At 35.8% G+C, this 19,632-nt stretch overlaps 2 protein-coding genes across 3 annotated transcripts; both read right to left on the bottom strand.

Moving 5' to 3' along the window:
• Positions 1-360: 360 nt before the first annotated feature.
• Positions 361-1,823, bottom strand: LOC114874912. The gene is made up of 4 exons (XM_046286039.1): positions 1,675-1,823; positions 1,474-1,599; positions 1,038-1,386; positions 361-912 (listed from the first exon to the last, which is right to left on the bottom strand). The coding sequence occupies exons 1-4, from the start codon at positions 1,806-1,808 to the stop codon at positions 361-363; spliced, it is 1,161 nt and encodes a 386-aa protein (XP_046141995.1). The 5' UTR covers positions 1,809-1,823.
• Positions 1,824-3,102: 1,279 nt separating this feature from the next.
• Positions 3,103-19,194, bottom strand: LOC114874877. 2 transcript variants are annotated; one of them, XM_029184588.2, is made up of 12 exons: positions 18,932-19,194; positions 10,346-10,596; positions 10,122-10,276; positions 9,828-10,039; positions 9,577-9,721; positions 7,631-7,870; positions 6,405-6,774; positions 6,000-6,180; positions 5,747-5,910; positions 5,474-5,677; positions 5,181-5,348; positions 3,103-4,730 (listed from the first exon to the last, which is right to left on the bottom strand). In XM_029184588.2, the coding sequence occupies exons 2-12, from the start codon at positions 10,440-10,442 to the stop codon at positions 4,147-4,149; spliced, it is 2,520 nt and encodes an 839-aa protein (XP_029040421.1). In that variant the 5' UTR covers positions 10,443-10,596; positions 18,932-19,194; the 3' UTR covers positions 3,103-4,146. The 2 variants fall into 2 exon arrangements, with proteins under 2 accessions (XP_029040421.1, XP_029040423.1); XM_029184590.2 differs by lacking the exons at positions 10,122-10,276; positions 10,346-10,596; positions 18,932-19,194 and having other exon boundaries at positions 9,824-9,975.
• Positions 19,195-19,632: the final 438 nt, after the last annotated feature.

Raw genomic sequence — 19,632 nt, 5'->3', positions numbered from 1 at the left:
GAGCGTGTGCCAATGGATCCAAGGGATAAATCGACCAGAGTACAAGTCATCAAATTTTTATTACTTTCGTAAACGATCAATTTTAGGAGGGGTACAATAAATCAGGCGATTTTTTGGATTTTTTACAAAATTTTCTATAATTAATCATTTTCGTAACTCGATTTGAAATATTCACTGTAGATCTTTCGTATTCTTAAAGTACATATAGTGCTATTTCCTTTCTTATTTCTACGTGGTTTAAATAAATACATCGGCGAGAAATATGTACAAACGGTTTAGTTATTAAAAATATAATATTTACATGGAAACATTAAAATCTCAAAAGAGCACAGAGTTATTCATTGTTCGATAAAAGAAATCTTAAGAAATCTTTCCATATTTTTCCGCAAAACTTTCTACACCCTCGAGTACGTTTCCTGCGTAATCCCACCAGCTGGTATCACCGTAAGACCTAGAATGATGACCCACCGCATCTGCCAAGTGAGCTGGGAATGCGATCTTGTGTCTTGCTATACTCTTCAGCACCAGAGCGGCGATGTAGATGACGAAGTAAATGCTGAAGTACAAGGGTACGTACCAAAGCTTCTTGCCTATGAAGTAATAAGAGTACGGTCTTTTGTCCAGCCTTTGATCGTTCATTTCTGGTTCCTCGGTGTGATCATGGTACTCCGGAATGTGGTCGTAAATCAGCTCGTGATGGAAATCGTGATGGTGAGGATAGGCATCGTTATCGTCGTTGTCGTTGTCGTTCGCGTCGTAAGGAGGATGATCCGAAGGAGGGGAATGCTTCATCGGTTTCGGCGCTGGCGGGTTGCCATTGTAAGGCGCGTCGTCCGGGAAATCCGAGTAATCGGGTTCGTGTGACATCAGGTAAGTATCGGGCTTGTAAGAATCGGGCTTGTAAGAATCGGGCTTGTAAGAATCGGGCTTGTAAGAGTCTGGCTCGTAGGAGTCTGGGGGCTGAAATGGTAAATTCTATGTTGACCAATTTCGAATTGGATAAAGAAAGAAAAAACAGGAGGATTTTGAGAATTTACCTTGTCACTTATTTCGGTATCCGCGTAATCGTCCATGGATAGGGGCTTCGAGATGGGTTTATCGCCGAGATAATCCGGCGGCTTTGAAATCGGCTTACTAGAGAGGTAGTCCGATGGTGGTTTGTACTCGTAAATGTCGGAGAACGGTGGGTTCGAGAAGTCGAAGCTACTGGAAGACGGCGGTCCACTGGGAGGATTACTCGGACGAGCGACAACTTTTGGACTTTCCTTCACATCCTTCGAAGGTTCTTTATTTTTGAACGAACTCAGCGGCGCTGGGTGATATCTGTCTTGGATCTGCTTCTTAGCGTTCAGTTTCCCTAGCATTTCGTGGTCCAGCGTCGTATATCTAGAAAATAATTACGAATTTTTAAACTTTCTACCTTACATCATCGGTGTCGTTCAATTTACAGTGCTGTCGCCTTAATTATCCTACCTTCCACCAGGAGAATAATTAGTCGCCTCGCCGTTGTGTAAATTTGAAATTTTCGGTGCAATGTATACAGGGGCCATAGTGATGGCGATGTTCTTGATACTCCTACCTTCGCTCTGGGTTCCGTTGCTTTATGAAAAAAAGCACAGTATTAAGTTAAGATGGGATTGTTAATATTCCTGCTCGAGCGAGACGTCATCTAACCTGACGATCCAAGAATTCGAATCATCCTTTGTTTCCGCTTCTTCCTGACCATTTCTCGACACTTTCGCGTACGACATCACTGACGGCAAGATCGAGAGACTTGCTAAAAGCAACGAAATTAATGCGCGTATCATCTTAGCCGATAGTCAAAGATGAATGATTGAAGAGGTTCGTGTTGAGTCTTCTATATAGACTCGTAACTGTACTCGTTCGTTGGCTCGTCGTAATTTAATTGTCCAACTCGAAGAATTTAACAGTCACGATACCAGATTTCGTTTACAATCATTTTTTCCTATTATCCTAAGATGTTTTCATTAATTTAGTAAGAGGAATTTCAATTAAACTCTATAATTTCTTGGGAAATCTCCTCTTTTCTCGTGAACTTTGAAGATTGAAAATGCTGGTGCGTGGACAAAATATATTCTGGCAAGGTAACGTGCTAATTAGACGGAAACGAGACTTGACAAAATCGTTCTAATTCGTTTCGCAAATTATAACACACCGTTACGAAGATTCCTCGACGGTGAAGATGGGTGCGAGAGGTTGTTAATCTGTCCTTGACCGGAAAATTATTGAAATGTATAATAAAGTAAGTCCATTGATGAAGAAAATTTTCTAAAGTTTTCATGATTAACACGTTGACTGCCAGGCAAACGCTATTGAAAATTTCATTAGATAATATTTTTATTTTTTTTTAATTTGATTTATTTCCCGAATATTTTGTTATTTCCATTATCCGTTATCTTAAATACCTAATAAAAATATTTCTAATTAGATAAGTAATCAAATTCCTAATAATATAGATAATAGTTTCCTTTGACAATCCAAGTGTCACCCAGATATGGGTGACATGGCATTCAACGTGTTAAAGGTACGGGACACATTTAGGGATCGATGAAAGAACAGTTTCATTTAATTGTATCTTTTATTTTTCTATAGCAACTATTGTCGCGAAAATGATGTTGGTAATGATACAATTTCTCTGCCGTACATACGACTCGTAATTAGACGCTACTTCCTGCATAATTATTATCACATTGTTCCTTCGCAGAACCGTCATTAACCATAGGTACTTGATAGTTGAGATTTTCTATGTTCTTTTGTACAAAATTGTATAAAATAAGAGGAATTATTTTTTTTTTACAAAAGGGAAGTTTCTTTGTATTGCTGTATTGATCCGCGTTGATAATACATTTAGCGAGATATACAGGGTGTCTCACTTAAACGGATACAGAGCTCTTATTCCGTTACTATTAATGATACAAAAAATTGTTGATATGGAACTGCATGGGAAAAGGGGGTCTATGTTTTGGCCGAAGTGAAAAATCTTTTGCACTATTAGTTTAAGATGGTCAAGTTTTATTTTTTAAATGGAACCATATATTTTTTTCAGATCATGTAATCGATTTTAATTAGTTTTCAAGATATAACGTTTACAAATTTTCCGATTTTCAGTAGATACGTCTTGGTTTGAGTAGCAAGTCGTAAAAGTGACCTTATTGTAGCGGTAAGTGCCACAGTGGGGGTCTACGCTAGGAACGGCAGACCCAAAGAATAAGAAACCGCAACAATAGGGCCGCTTTTACGACTTGCCACTCAAACCGTGTCGTATCCACTGAAAATCGGAAAATTTATAAACGTTATATTTTGAAAACTGATTAAAATCAAGTGTATACATTATAGTTTAAGGAATTCGTCTTGAGAAGCACTATTACATGATCTGAAAAAAAATATATGGTTCCATTTAAAAAATAAAATTTGACCATCATATCTCTTAAATTAATAATACAAAAGATTTTTCACTTCGGCCAAAACATAAACCCCCTTTTCCCATGCAATTTCCATATCAACAATTTTTTGTATCATTAATAGTTACGGAATAAGAGCTCTGTATCCGTTTAAGTGAGACACCCTGTATAATTTTCGAGACTATAAACAATCGTTAAATTATTAATTATCGTTAGTTTTATATTAAATTGTTCAACTGATAAAGAAATATATATATATATAACGTTCAAGTAACAGCAACAAACATATTTGTGTTAAACATTTTCTAAATTCTAAATGTATCATTTATATTTATTTTACACTATTCTACGAGAAAGTATGTATAAAATAGTAATCTGACTTTATCTTAAGCCTAGAAACGGAATATTACACACATATTTTTGAATAGTAATTAAAAAAGAAAATGTACAATATCGTTAATTCGATATTTAACATGGTGAAGTACATGCACGATATTATTCAGAATAATCCTGAACGATTTTCTGTGAAGATTCGATTGACCAAAAGTTGAGAAATACGAAGTGCCTTTTATAATTATTCGAACGAAGATAGAGACTGAATGTTTGTCTGAAATTATTCGAAAAATTATAATCAGCTGCTGCAATGTCTTCAATCAGTTTCATAGATTGTGAGACTGAATCAAAAAAGGAAGAGAGGGGTATCGAGATCGCAGGAGGAACATGTTCATTTCTTTTCTTCCGGTTGCCTCTCAACAGTCACGTTGCATTGATCATCGTTCTCAAAACTTGGATTCGTGGTACCATTCGGTTTGAAAACTTCTTTCGTTCTTTCTCGTTCATCGGTTTGCGCGTTTTTCAACCTTTTCGCTCCGAATTTCTTTTTACTCTCTTCAACAGGCACTTTTTCAATTTTATCAAGATTCTTCGCGTTATTGACAGCTTCCATGTTACTCTTCCTCTTATTTTCTTCATCTTTCATGTTATCTTGTTCCTCGGAGAAGGCTTTGTTGTCGATGCCAGTTAGGTTGTTCGATTCGTTATTTTCATCGTCGTTTCGATGATGCTTTTGTTCTTCTAGCCCTATCTCTATGATTCCACTTTCCAGGCCATTTTGATTTTCCATTTTCTTCGGTTTCTTTTTCACGATGTCGTTCCCTTCCACTTGAGGACGTTTCTTCAAGTAAGCGACGTTGAAAATGTAGTACATTATGCCGGTGATCAGTGTCATCACTGCGAAGATTCTGTAGGTCGGTCGCGTCCCGAATGCTTTCATCGAGTAACCACCTATCAAACTCCCTGAACCCTTGCCTACGAAAATTTAACAAATTATTAATTAAAAGGATAGAACGCGTAGCATTTATACAATTCACTCTCGGAGAAACTTCCAAAAGCCCCCCACCCCAGGGCAGTCAAACTTCAGATTTATAGTAATTGAGGGACGAGAAAAACTAATATCAAAATCAAAGAATGAAAACTTAAAAATTTGAATTAAAGTGGAAGAGTGACGAGTGAGTATTCTAATTCTGCTGAGAAAGCACATGAAGAAGCATGGGATCCTCCGAGGGAGCAAGAGAGCCATTGCGCAGTCTTACTCCCTCCTGCGCATGCGCAATCTGATTTCCAAGCGAATGTGAGTATATTTCATATATCTCCAAAACGGTTTATTTGCCGGACTTGAAAATAGTCTCATTTGATTTCTCGTCCCTCAATTACTAGGGTTAGGGGGCCTTTCGTAAATACACCCTCACTCTCACTTACCAACTCCGTAATAAACTCCGCCTAATAATCCTTGTATAGAACTGTCAGTAGTGGTGGTAGATAATTTGGCCGCATAAGTGACAGCAGCGGTGAAACTAAGCGACAATGTTACCGACTCTAGTGCCTCGAAAATAAGAGTATGCCATGGATTGTATATTAAAGAATAACCTGCAAAATAATGAAAATAAAAATGAGAAAGCTAGAATTTCAAGTTGTAAGAAATAAAGAAGATCTGACTTTATTTAGTATTCATCATGTATACTTTTGATACCGAATTAAGGATGGATACTAACCGCAAAGTCTTATGGCGTAAAAAACGAAGCCTATAAAAAGTACATTGGCATGGCCGATCTTTGATATGATTGGACCAGATAGTACCAGTAATGGTATACCAGCTATACCGCCTACGGTTATGGTGATACCCATGAGCGATCTTGATCCTCCTAAATCTTGTATCAACCAAAAGAGGAACGATTCGATGTATCCCCAAGCAGTTCCTGTGAAAATCGAAATGAAGGAAATTTAACAATATTCCTTGGCTCGCATAATTTTTCCAAACGCCTTACCAAGAATGAAACAGGCGATAAAAAGTGCTACCACCTCGACGTTCCTTAAAACCGTGAAAACGTCGTTAACTACGTTCGTAGCTGGCGATTTGAATTCCAAATTAATAGCAAGCATCAGCAATCCTGACATCAGTTTTAAAGCAGCGTACAAATAAAATGCTGGTCTATAGGGATATATCACATAGACGTTATGGTATCAAAATTTCGTAGAAAATAGTAAAAGTTTACTGAAAGCGAGAAGCATCGAAATTACCTGAAATCGGTATAGCCTTTGCCAGTGCTTGCATAATCAATGAGAAGTCCAGAGAGCGGCGATGATATCATACCACCGATGCTGCCATAAATCCTTTGAAGCCCATAATCAGCTTTCTGTTCGCGTAATATCGCGATCACTGCACCCTCGAACATGGCAAAGGTGGTGCCACCGATAACACCTGTGAAGAAACTTGAACCATTATAAAATGCGATTTCGAACGAGCCTCGTATTCTTAAATTCTCAAATTTTCAAATCCTAAGATGAAAAATATACGAGTTCGAAATTTGACAAACAGACATTGGCATTCATTGAAATTGTGATGTCTGATGTAATTTACGATTCTGGGGTTTCCCTGTAATAAGTGGTGATATGCCAGCGTTAAATAAAATAGTAAACACTAACCAATAAATACTCTAATGGCAAAATACATCCAAAAAGTAACTCCCACGTTGTATTCAAGAACCGTATTCATATTCGAACACATTTCTTTGCGAGGTGCAGTGACGATGCACCTTTTGCTGCAATTCTCAGTGCTCAATGTCTTGTAAGGATCTGAACTGACGGAGTAATTAAACAGCGGTAAATCGAGAGTGATTTTTTCGCTTTCTAAATCAGGATTTCCACAAGTGATTTTCTGAAATTTTCTTCCCCTCCAGGCTATCTCTTCTGAGAAATATCTTTGCCTCTTTGCGTTTCGATCCTCTTCGGTAGCTTCGAGGCTCTTTAGCTTCGATTTGTAGGTATAATAATTAATGGCGAGGCTAACGTTATCCTGGGAAATATATGAATGTTTACGGTTTAAAATTATAAGTTAATTTTTAATTACAGTGGTACCTCGGTACACGACCTTAATCCGTTCCTGATGTTTGGACTTATACCGAATAGGACGTATACCAAACCAACTTTTCCCATATTTTGTTATACAGGGTGTCCCAGTCCAAGTGTGACAGAGCTGTTATTCCATAAATAATAATGATATGGAAATTGTACGGTATAATGGGAGCTATTTTTGGCAGAAGTGCAAAATTTGTACGGAATAACAGCTCTGTCACATTTGGGCTGGGACACCCTGTATGATATCCTTACTTGTATGGTCAGTAGAGGTGTGCGAGTACTCGAATTTCGAGTCGAACAATGATCGGTCGGTCGAGCCGAGTCGATCGCTTGAATTTGCCGGGCTACTCGAAATCGACAAACTACTCGAAAAAATCGAACTACTCGAATATTCGAGCCCTCGTAAATCGAAGTTTCACAAGGGCTCGAATATTCGAGTAGTTCGATTTTTTCGCGTAGCTCGCTTTTATATCAAACAGTTCGTCGATTTCGAGTAGCTCGGCAAATTCAAGCGATCGACTCGGCTCGAACAATCGAAGCGAGTTCAGCTCGGCTTGTAAATTACGAGTACTCGCACACCTCTAATGGTCAGTAAGTTAATAATACATCAACTCCGAATATAATTGATTATTAATTTAATTTTTCCTGTGATATAATTATTTAAAAATAACGCAAAATTCACAGAAAAAATTTATGTCGTATACCGAGCAAAATTTATCATGTCCAAACAGGACGTATTCCTAAGCAGACGTATACCGAGGTACCACTGTATTTATGTTCACGCATTTATTCACCTTGTGCGCTATAATTGGATTAAAGGCGCAAAGTGTACGATTTTCATAGATCCTGTTTGACATAGCGGCGTTTAAGGTTGACGTTTCAAAATCTTCGATAAATCCCGATACTGTACAAGAAAATTCGTATAATTGATTCGACGGAAAGAAATACTCGTTCTGAGACAATTGTCGTATCGACGTTTTGAAGTACTCGTTGTTCTTTAACTTCCGATGTTCTCTGATATCTTCTTCTTTCTCCTGTGAGAAATTTTATTAACCCTTCGTTGCGTTGTGTTAGAAATAGGATGTTCGACAACAGATGGGAGATTTTATAAGGGGTGATTCTAAGGATCAAAATAAGACGAAAATCAAGAATGACGAAATAGCGTTTGCGGCTTTGTTTTTCAGTAATTAACGTTTAAAAATTCGAGTAAAAGCGCCTGAAACCTGCAACCCGCCCAGCACCGACGACTGAACGTCAGATCAACAGGGGTAGGTACAGTCATAACCAAGAGAAAGCCGAATGCTGCAGTACTGACGATGAGAAACAGAATAGCACGAGGTAAGTTCTATTCTATTTTATTCTATGGTTTACTTGAGCATTGCCCAAGATGGCGCTTTCAGGGGGAACGCCCCCTATATTGCCCAACGAAAATTAACAGCTTTTGTAATTAATAAATTCCATTAATAATTCTTTGCTATTTCACACGCTTAAATACTCAGCACACATATTGTACATCCTGTTATCTCACCCATACTCGCTCCTTATCACTCAAATATATATTCATCATCCATTTATATCCTGCTTCACTCCCCTTACTGCCCCGCTTGGAAATAAGGTACTGTACGCGTCTACTAAGTTGAGACTCCTAAGGAATTGGGTCCGATTGGTCGGAGCTAGATGGGCCAGGCTAAGACACGCACACTTATACAGTTGACCCACACGTATTCTCGCTATTCGTTTCCTAGGTTACAACTACTAGTAGAAATGAAATGTGTCGCGTGACTGAGAAAAAGAAAGGTATACGCGTCGACAGAGAAAAAGAACGGTAGGCACCGCCTCGAGTCTCAACTTACAAGGAAGGTTAGGGAACCCGGAAATTCCAAAAATTATGAAACTTCGCATACAAGTACAGTAAGTCATCCGTAATACGACCCTGTTTTCCGTTGGTGCCATAATTCGGTTTTAAAGGGTGAAATTACCCCTTGAAAAAAATTCGAAACTTTCTTTTTTGTGGAATATCTTAAAAACGGTGAGAGATATGAAAAAAAAGTTTAAACAAAAGTTGCACAGTTCTGTTGTGTTTACAAAATGGCGTCAAGAAAATGTTGGGGGGGAGGGGTAACTAAAAAATTATGCACTTTTCAAAAATTTTCTTGACGCCATTTTGTAAACACAACAGAACTGTGCAACTTTTGTTTAAACTTTTTTATAACTTTTTTATAAACTTTTTCATAACTCTCACGGTTTTTAAGATATTCCACAAAAAAGAAAGTTCCGAATTTTTTTCAAGGGGTAATTTCACCCTTTAAAACCGAATTATGGCACCAACGGAAAACAGGGTCGTATTACGGATGACTTACTGTACTTGTATGCGAAGTTTCATAATTTTTGGAATTTCCGGGTTCCCTAACCTTCCTTGTTAGTGGACGCATACAGTACTCCACGAGGTGCCTTCAAAGACTTCTCACTTTATCTTTCTTAAGTTTCTACTATTCAATGATTCTTGGTTATGACTGTACCCACCCCTGCTGATCTGACGTTCAGTCGTCGGTGCTGGGCAGGTTGCAGGTTTCAGGCGCTTTTTACTCGAATTTTTAAACGTTGATTACTGGAAACCAAAACCGCAAACGCTATTTCGTTATATTTGATTTTCGTCTTATTTTGATCCCTAGAATCACCCCTTAAAAAATCTCCCACCCGTTGTCGAACACCCTGTATAACCTTCCTTTATCGTACGTACCGGTGGCATTTCGTTTGGACCAATGGAAAACTTAAACGAGGAGGATGCACCAGTTTCGGAATTGTATCGGTTGATGGTGTACATCCTCGATAACACAATTGTCCGCGGATCAGTATCATTATGAATATCGAATCGACAGGTGTAACTAGAAAAAAGAAGCTTGCACATCGTTTTCAAGAGAATTTCCGAAAGGAAAGCAAATAGCTTGAGAGAAATGTATTCGGACTTGAATCAGAATCATTCTTACCTACCCGCAACTCTCGATCCTCGTTGAAATTTCTCCTTGCAGTTTCGTCTCGCAGCCATGATTTTCGCTCATCGTGTAAAGCAACCCGTTGTTCCCTGTACATGCGAGATCCATAACGACCCTGTTCGGAAATTCCACGGTTATCCTGGCAATCGGGACGAGCAGCAATAAAAGTGCCGCCAAACCGCCGAACGATGAGAATAGAGATAATAAAATCTGAATAAAAATTCCTTGAGCATTAGATATTTTTATTCTAATAGATATTTTATTGTTTCACGTTTCGTTTTCGTTGATTTACTTTGAAATTTCCTACGCGATCGGCTAACATGCCTGCAAGGGGTGGCATCACCATCGCGATTACCGGTGTTATCGCGCTCATTATAGCTGTTTCCTCAACGTTTATACCGAGTTCCCTCATGTGGATCGTCAGATATGGATAAAGTACATAGAGCGCTAAAATCATTTTTTAAAGAATAAGCGATTGAAACGCTAGAAGAAAGGGTATAATCAATGAGTACTTACTCGATGCTTGAACGAAGAATATCATTTTAAGAGGTAGCAACTCCTTGTGCCGGAAGTCTTTGATGATCCTCCGGAAGAAGCTCTTGATCAGCATCATCTTGTCGTTGATAGAGTAGCCGATCGTGCGCGAAAGCTTTCGTAAGTAATAAGAGCGTGTGTTTTCGAATCAAATATTAAGAATGATACTGAGCATCAAGCAAATTTTAAAACGCTCTTGCGTCACCGTTGCATGCTTCTTTTTCTTCTTCCGGCTAAAAAAGAAAGATTAAGAAATATCTTATTTTATATTTCGAATACCTGTACCAGGCGTCCTTTCAACGCGGCACGTGTAATAATCGACGAGCTGTCTACAGTGGGTGATTAAATTATTAGAGCCACTCGCATAAATTGATGATTTTACATAAAAATCATTGATTCTTAAATGAAAACCGAGTTAAACGGAGTTTTTATTATTTTTTTATGATGCATTGATACTTGTAAAATTATGATACACAGTTGAAAAAAGTGAAAATTCTTCGGACCTCAACCCCTTCGAAAATTTGTGGAAATATTTATTATTAGTAATAAATGTCAATTGATTGAACGTTTGATAGAAGTATGGGCTAGAAATAAAGCAATCAAAATGAATTACTTAAAATGCATCGAAAGTATGCCGAAAAGAATTATACATACATATGTAAATATAATCTTTTAAATGTATTTGTTTATTTTCACAAGTATGTTTTTGTACATTAATAGTGGAGAATTATTGATTAAAAGTTATTCAATGTAAAAACCTACTTTTCATAATAATTTGTTCGCCCACTGTAACATAAACATTTGAAAGAATATTCATTTCTGCCAAACTGAAAATAATGTACTAGATTTTTTATATAAATCTTACTAGACAATAAAAAATAGTTTAATTATCAAAAATCTAAGTCAATTTTCTAATCTTATTAATAAACAAATTTCCCCAATTAAATTTAAAGAAAAAGGAACAGCTATATTTGATGAACATAATAAAAGGAGGTAGAAAAAAATTCATATTTCGTTGGATATCATTTCATCCTGTGAGTGGCTATTTCGCATTATTCGACGTTTTGTGTTGCCAGGCGCAAAAACAAAAATAACAACACCGTTTAGATTTTTTTAAATCAAAATTTTAAAACATTTGCAGAAAGACATGAAATCTTCCAGAAAAACCTAGATAAAGCTACAATAAATGATGCGAGCTACATCGAGCGAATAAGATACCTGTCTTATATAATTGCCCTGAATCCTAATACATACACCTATGGATAATGGTTGCTCTATTTAAGATGAAATAGATTATTTAAAATAACAAAACGTTGGAAACAGATACGTATAAATACTTTGCGCGTTGTATCAGGAAAGAATGAATAATTCAGATCGAATCTAGTGACGGAAACGACAGAGTTACGCGATGCTAATTAAGCACGACAGTATTGCGTAATTGCACTTTACGCGGCAAATGCCGATTGATTACCCGTACGTTGTACCTTTTCTACTATTTATCAGTCTTATTCAAATTGCTCATTATCGTGCATTAACTCTTGATGACAGCTGATAATGTCCGTCTGAAACCTTGATCTTGGCTTTCAGCGACAATTTCATAATTCTTTATCAAATGTTGGGAAAATTTGGATGGAAGGAAAGGAAGTAGGTAAGGAGGATAGAACTCGAGCATCTATCATAGATTTTTCTGCAAAATCATCATCCTAGTCGTGTACACGATCTACTTTAGAATCGATATTTCTAGCTGCGCGGAATATCGCAAATATCACAATGCGGAATATGCGATCAAATGTTCCAGTCATTATACCGCGTTGTTTCGTTCGAATTCGATGTTTCCTTTATCGAATCGTCGATTGTTTCCAAAGCGTACGATAACAAAAGCTCGTGTATGTACGAAGTTCAAGAAGCAATCCGTAAACCAACACTTCGATATCGCGACCATGCTTTGTTTTACAAACAGGCCAATGGCAACTGTGTTTTAATTTCATCGCACGTATTGTTATTCAGAACTGATTGCAAATTAAATGAAATTACTGCTGTGATCGACAGTTTCTCTTTTTCTTCGGAAAATTGTAGAATTTCATTTGCAACTTTGCCCTTTCACTTTGCAGAAATTTGAAGTATTCAGCTGGTTGTTAGATTTGTAGAGAAGATACTTGTAACCACTTTGATTTATACCTTTTGTATCTTTAATTTATGGAAGAGAGATAGTTAATCAACAGGAGGATTGCGTGATATTAATACAGTAGATTACAAAATTATTCGCTCAACGTTTAAAACAGAATACCTCATTTTAAATTGGACCGAATGACTTGAGGTTTCTCGAGAAGCTATATTAATTATTAATATATACTAATTATAATTATTATAATTCTAATTCTAATTTCTAATTCTTAATTACTATAATTATAATTATAATATATTAATTATTAAAACAAAATTAATTTACTAAAACATGTGTTTTCGTCGTTTTAAAAAATTAAAATTTGGCGAAATCGGGAAAGAAATGGTAAAAGGCAATTTTTTAACTTTTTATCTGAGCCTGTAACGAAAATTTAAAATATGACATTTGTAAATTTAAGTATGTTATGTGTGTGCTGAAAATTCCATCGAGATAGGTCAATGCACTTAGAAGTTACAAATAATTAAAATTTCCAAAAATCGCGACTTTTTTTCTAAGAACAGAACTAGCCACGTTTTTAATAACTTATTTGAATCTACGAAAGAAATATTTTAAATTTCACACAAAGAAGTTGAAAAATTATCTTTCGCTATTTCAACAAATTGTAATTTTTTAAAACAGCAAAAATAATTAATTAAAAGCCTCAAGTCACTTAGTCCAATTTTAAACGAGGTATTCTGTTTTAAACGATGAGCGAATAATTTTGTAACCCACTGTACATAGGTGTCATTTATCGTTTACACGATCGTAATCTTCGCTTCCTTGGCTTTAAATGAATCAATTGCATTTCCCAGCGAGTCGAGAAATATCAATTTATTGATTTCCAGTAGCGAACGAAGTGGCAATATAGAATTCTTTGATCTCTACCAATACCGGTAGAAGAAGAAGAATGTAATGAAACGTTAAAACTCTCTTCGATAAAACTGGCGAATGGAGATGCATGTCGAGATACAAGTTCTCCCATAAATTCTTGCTTTTTTCCACTCGTACTGTTGCATGAACGCTGATATAAGGAATTGAAGGCCGCAGTAATATTTATGTGGCAGACGATGTTCATTTCCGGAGACTCGAAGCACGTTAATTCCAATGCTGTGAAAAGAAACCTCGTTCGAAAAAAAAAATCTTATCTCTGTCAATGCATTATTGTCATTGTTTATAATTCATAAATTTTGATATTTCGAATATCTACCTCGTACAGTACTCGTTTATCAAATTTTACTCGTCATTACATCTTCCTTCAAATCACCAACTAAAGACTATCATCGTCTTCAAGGCTAATCTGATTGCTCGTTCATGTATCCTCGCGATGATGATTCTACCTGTTTTGTTTCTTCCTTGCTACAAAAGATACAAACTCGAGATTCATAGCTTTTTTAATTGAAAATTCTTTCAAAAGTGAGAATAGTTTCTTCAGGGATTAGACACGTTTTGTTGGCACACGTTTCGTTGCAATCAGCTTCTACATTGTCGCGTTTTGTTGTGAAAAATAGAAAATCAGTAAATAAAGGAACGAAGAAGAGGGGAAAAAGAATGTTTGAGGAAGAGGATACTTAGCACTCGGCTCGTCCACAAAGTCCTCTGATGCACGAGTTATGCAATTACATTTGTAATGGGCCAACATTCAGCTCCGACAACGCTGGCAATTCGCGGTAATTACTGTGCCGTATCTCGTAATCCATTGCCGGGTCGTCTCCGAGTCGAAAGAAGCAGGAAAAGAAACAAGGCAGTGACAAAAAATCAATTCCTCACGGTTTCTAGAGCCAGGGACCGATTTGTTGAATTTTGCCGAATTTGAAGAATCGTTTACGATTCGAGGTCCGTAAAGACGAGCAATAGCACTGTGTCTGTGCAGTACGGAAGTAGCTGAGCAACCCGGGACACGTTTTCTATTCAAGGCTCGACACTGGTTACAAGGGGGGTCGCGAAACAAGTATGGTGTTCTCATACTGATTTCAGCTTCTTAACACGGTCATCACGACCCAAGGCCACGTGGGAGTTGAACACCACTATAGAGTTTACTCTAACTTAAATATATGTACATTGGTGAAATTTATTCTGGACACTTTGAATAAAAATATTCTTTATTTCATATTTCTGCAGAAAATGTATATTCTGCTATGCTAAATTGATACCGTAATATTTTTATTGTTATCTATAATGTTTATAATTAATATTTTCGTTTGTAAATGTTTGAAAATTTTAATTTAAAAAAGTCTAAACTGTGCTGTTCTTTTTGTTTTTGCGCCTGGCAACACGAAACGTCGCATGATGTGAAGTAGCCAATCACAAGATGAAAGGATATCCAACGAAATATGAATTTTTTTCTACCTCCTTTGATGCTTTGAAATTGTAATTTTTATTGTATATTAAAACTATCGCTGTAAATGCCTTTTTTATTGAGTTTTTTATATAAACCACGCCCTAAAATTAGAGAACAATTATTAGAATATAAAATATAAATGATTATATATCAAATAATTTGAATAAATGCGAAATTTATGTACAAATTTAAAAGTGTCCAGAATTAATTCCACTAGTCACTAGTGGAATTAGTGTACTAGTGACTAGTAATATAAATGATTATATATCAAATAATTTGAATAAATGCGAAATTTATGTAAAAATTTAAAAGTGTCCAGAATTAATTCCACTAGTCACTAGTGGAATTAGTGTACTAGTGACTAGTAATATAAATGATTATATATCAAATAATTTGAATAAATGCGAAATTTATGTAAAAATTTAAAAGTGTCCAGAATTAATTCCACTAGTCACTAGTGGAATTAGTGTACTAGTGACTAGTAATATAAATGATTATATTATATCAAATAATTTGAATAAATGCGAAATTTTCGTAAAAATTTAAAAGTGTCCAGAATTAATTCCACTAGTCACTAGTGGAATTAGTGTACTAGTGACTAGTGACTAGTGTAATTCGAACTTAAACCAGATTTAACTAGAATTCTCGTTATTCTTGTCTTCTGGTTGCAAAAATTCAATAGAAATGTTTATGGATCTCGGATAAAGGTAATGACAGCATGATATCTAATAATAATAAGCGTAATGTTTCTTTGGCATAGGTGAAACTCGTAAATCTGCATAGTGTTTGGTAACGGTTGTCGCAAACCATTTTTACGTAATGATAGATTTTATTCATTGTTAGAAATCTGTGCCAGAAAAATTGATAAATCAATACTGTGTCGAGAGAAAGTAACGATAAAACATTGCCAAAGGTTTCTATCTATCTTTATTTAAATATCATAACTTTTTATGATACATATATAGAAACATTTAACAGCTTAAATACTAATAGACACAAAGAAACTAAATGTAATCGGATCAGAATTATGCAACTGTGAAGGAATCATTTTACAAACCACCTATCTGTTCAAGATTAATTAAAAAAATTTTAAAAGGGATATTTCCTGAGCTCGACTACCGTTTTGAAATAATAACAAGTCTACTTTTATTTATTAATATTATTGGTACTTTTCTTTTATGCAACGTTGGTCCATCAATTTCTTAACAACAAGTAAGATCTATCATTACGTAAACCGTTACCAAACTCCATGTAAATTTAAGAGTTTCACCAGTAGCTTATTACTAGATATTTCACTTTGTTTAGAAAGAAATGCGGATCCACGAACGACGCGAAATAAGATTTTTAATGATGTGATTTGACGAATAGCTTTGAAACAGTTAGAAGTTGATTAGAAACAATGTACGTGTTGCATACTTTATACTTGATCAACTATTGTCGCGCATTAATTAATCAACCACTCAAGAATTTATAGTGACTCGAGTAATTAAAGAGTTACAAGAGTCGATGAATAGCTGTAATAAAAAGAAAATGACACTTAACTATCGTCTCCTTTCGTTTGTTAATAAATTAGTTAATGAATTAATCTGTCGCAACTCCCTAATGAAGTAAAAGGATGTACAGAAATCGAGGACAATTCAACGACCTAAAAATCGTGCAATCCCATCAAAGGATCCAATTAAGGATCTGCAATACTCGAAGAAATACACGTTAACTCGCGAAGAAGAACCGTGCAGTTTCATCTAAGGACGTTAATCACCTATCGTACAAGTAATTACAGAGGAAAGGTCTGACTGATTACAGATTCCTCGTTTCACAGTTTCGCAATTCTGTACAGAAAGATCTATGAAAATCGAGGACAAATTACTCATCCCATAAAAAAGAGAAGATATTGCTTAAAGCAATCAAGAAATTGTTGACTGAAGGATTTGAAGATTTTTAATAGGGAAGCTCTACTATTTGCTTTGTGAAATAGTATTAACTGTAATATCTATACGGTTGAAAGTAAATCCTTTCGGTCTTGCAGTTTCCTAATAAGGCACCGTAGAACCGCGCAGAAAGATCTACGTAGATCGAGGACAAATCGGCGACCTGAATGTCCGAAGTTCGATCGGCAGCCAGTTAGGAAGAGAGAGATACATAGAAGAAATAAAAAAAGAAATGAGAGAAGGAAAAAGGTTTACCACGGATCAAGTGTTCGATTTCAATTTCGCTTTCACTAGTGGCAGATCAAGCCTCGACGAAGACGCGGACGAACCGGGTCAAGTGCATTCAGCCTGTCGACTATTATGGCTCCTATCCTCCCTCCTCAGGAGTGCATTCAAAGGAACTCACAAATTACATTGTTAGTATGTAGTCCGCGACAATTCGTGCGATCTACGTCACTGATCAAACCTACGGATAATGCACAGCTGAAAGCAATTAACACTAGATTGCCAAACTCGCATCCGTCAAAATAGGTATACAGCACCTATGGATTTTTGGAACTAAGGAGTGGGGAGGAGAAGGAATTAGTATTTGCATACATTTCATAATTCTATTAAAAACCAACATATATTTAAAAAAAAATTATTTAAGTTTTTCTATATAGTAGGTGTACAAATTAATTCGGTGCCTTTAGTATTATGCCTTCTTAATTAATGTAGTTAATTTAATTGACGCATCCGTCAAAATAGGTATATAGCACGTATGGATTTTTGGAACTAAGGAGTGGGGAGAGGAAGGAATTTCCGGAATGAATTTGCATACATTTCATAATTCTATTAAAAACCAACATATGTTATAAAAAAAATTATTTATGTTTTTCTATATAGTGGGTGTACAAATTAATTCGGTGCCTTTAGTATTATGCCTTCTTAATTAATGTAGTTAATTTAATTGACGCATCCGTCAAAATAGGTATATAGCACGTATGGATTTTTGGAACTAAGGAGTGGGGAGAGGAAGGAATTTCCGGAATGAATTTGTATGCATTTCAGAATTCTATTAAAAACCAACATATGTTTTAAAAAACTTATTTGAGTTTTTCTATATATTTGGTGTACAAATTAATTCGGTGCCTTTAGTATTAATGTAGTTAATCATAATATTTTCCCGCGGTTTTGAATATTTGAAAAGTGACAAGACGACATAACAATAATAACGATTATTTCAATAATTGGAATTACTATGGCATTTTATTAAAAATAAATCTCTAATTAAAATAAAGAAAAATGAGTGAAATTGACTAGCTCCGACAATCTATTGTAGTGTTAAGGAATCGCGTCTCTGAACAATGCTACCACGAAAAAAATACATCTTGCAAGGTGTTGAACAATTTACACGAAATCGCGAGACTAATTTAGTTTCAAATAACATTATGAAACCGTATACCCACCGGAAACGATTCGTTCTCACCGAGCGAACTTTTCTAAATTTTCTCAGCTCATTTCGTCAATTGATAAGAAACGAAACGATCACGAACAGCCATCCGCGTCGTTACCGTCAAAACACGGGGTAATATAATTGCCGGTGAAAAAGAAAAGAGACGGTTTATTGAAAATTCTTGGCTATTACATACGGCCACAACTTCGAGATCCGTCGAGAGGATTGAAAGGAACTAACAAATTACATTATTAGTACCGTCAGACACGCGTCACCATCTTACATCGGTATAGCGTGGCCAATTTATACGCCATCGACGAATACCACTTTTCTTTATACCTTCCACCTTATTTTTCTCAATCACCAGGCTGTTATTAAACTTTTTAACGATTTGATCTTCGTCGAAACTGTTTACAGATTTATTGTAGCATTTTTAAATGAAAATTTAATCCGTCCTTTAAATCGGTGTATGAATTTGAATCGAAGTAAAAAAAAAGAAAAAAAGGAACCGGTAAAACCTGTATGCCGTTATATTTCGCATATGTTATGTATGGTGTCTCGTTTTAAAAGACCATAATCATTCTTTAACTCGTTCGCTGCTAGCATACGAAAGTGTGATTTAAAAAATACCGTGACAGATAAATTCATTAATTTCCTTTAATTAATTCGAGATCATCGATGAAATGAAAAATGACAAACTTACCTTCTGTCACCGTCTAAATACGAAAAATTACTCCTGTAAGCAAGGAAAGCTTCGCTTCCGGCCGATGTATCGGTACGACGAATTACGAATCGTCCACAAAATCTATGGTACTTCCTCGATCGAAAAGGAAATCGGATAGTAAACGAAGGAGAGATTTAACCGGACTGTTTGAACGAACGATTTCGATTGTACATGCTTGGTTGAAATTCGATCGTAAGACCCGAAATGCAGTGCCGATTGCCAATGGATCCGTACCGCGCGCTGTCGAGCGCACTACTGCCAGACCCGATCGCACCGGCTCGAAAATACACGTATTCTAATGTACGCCGATCTACACTAGTGGAATTAATTCTGGACAGTTTTAAATTTTTACTTCAATTTCGCATTTATTCAAATTATTTAACATACAATCATTTATATTTTATATTCTAATTGTTTTCTAATTTTAAGGCGTCCCTTATATAACAAAATCAGTAAAAGGACCATTTATAGCCATATTTTTAATATACAATAAAAATTGCAATTTCAAGACATTAAAGGAGGTAGAAAAAAATTCATATTTCATTGGATATCATTTCATCCTGTCGTTTCGTATTGCCAGGCCCAAAAACAAAAATAAAAATACAATTTAGATTTTTTTTAATTAAAATTTTGAAACATTTACAAACGAAATCGTGTGAAAATATTAAATATAAACATTA

Source organism: Osmia bicornis, chromosome 6, assembly GCF_907164935.1.
Source record: "Osmia bicornis bicornis chromosome 6, iOsmBic2.1, whole genome shotgun sequence".
In the NCBI taxonomy this organism is placed as follows: domain Eukaryota; kingdom Metazoa; phylum Arthropoda; class Insecta; order Hymenoptera; family Megachilidae; genus Osmia; species Osmia bicornis.
The sequence above is the reverse complement of the archived record's forward strand: the minus strand, read 5'-3'. Positions and strand labels throughout refer to the sequence as shown.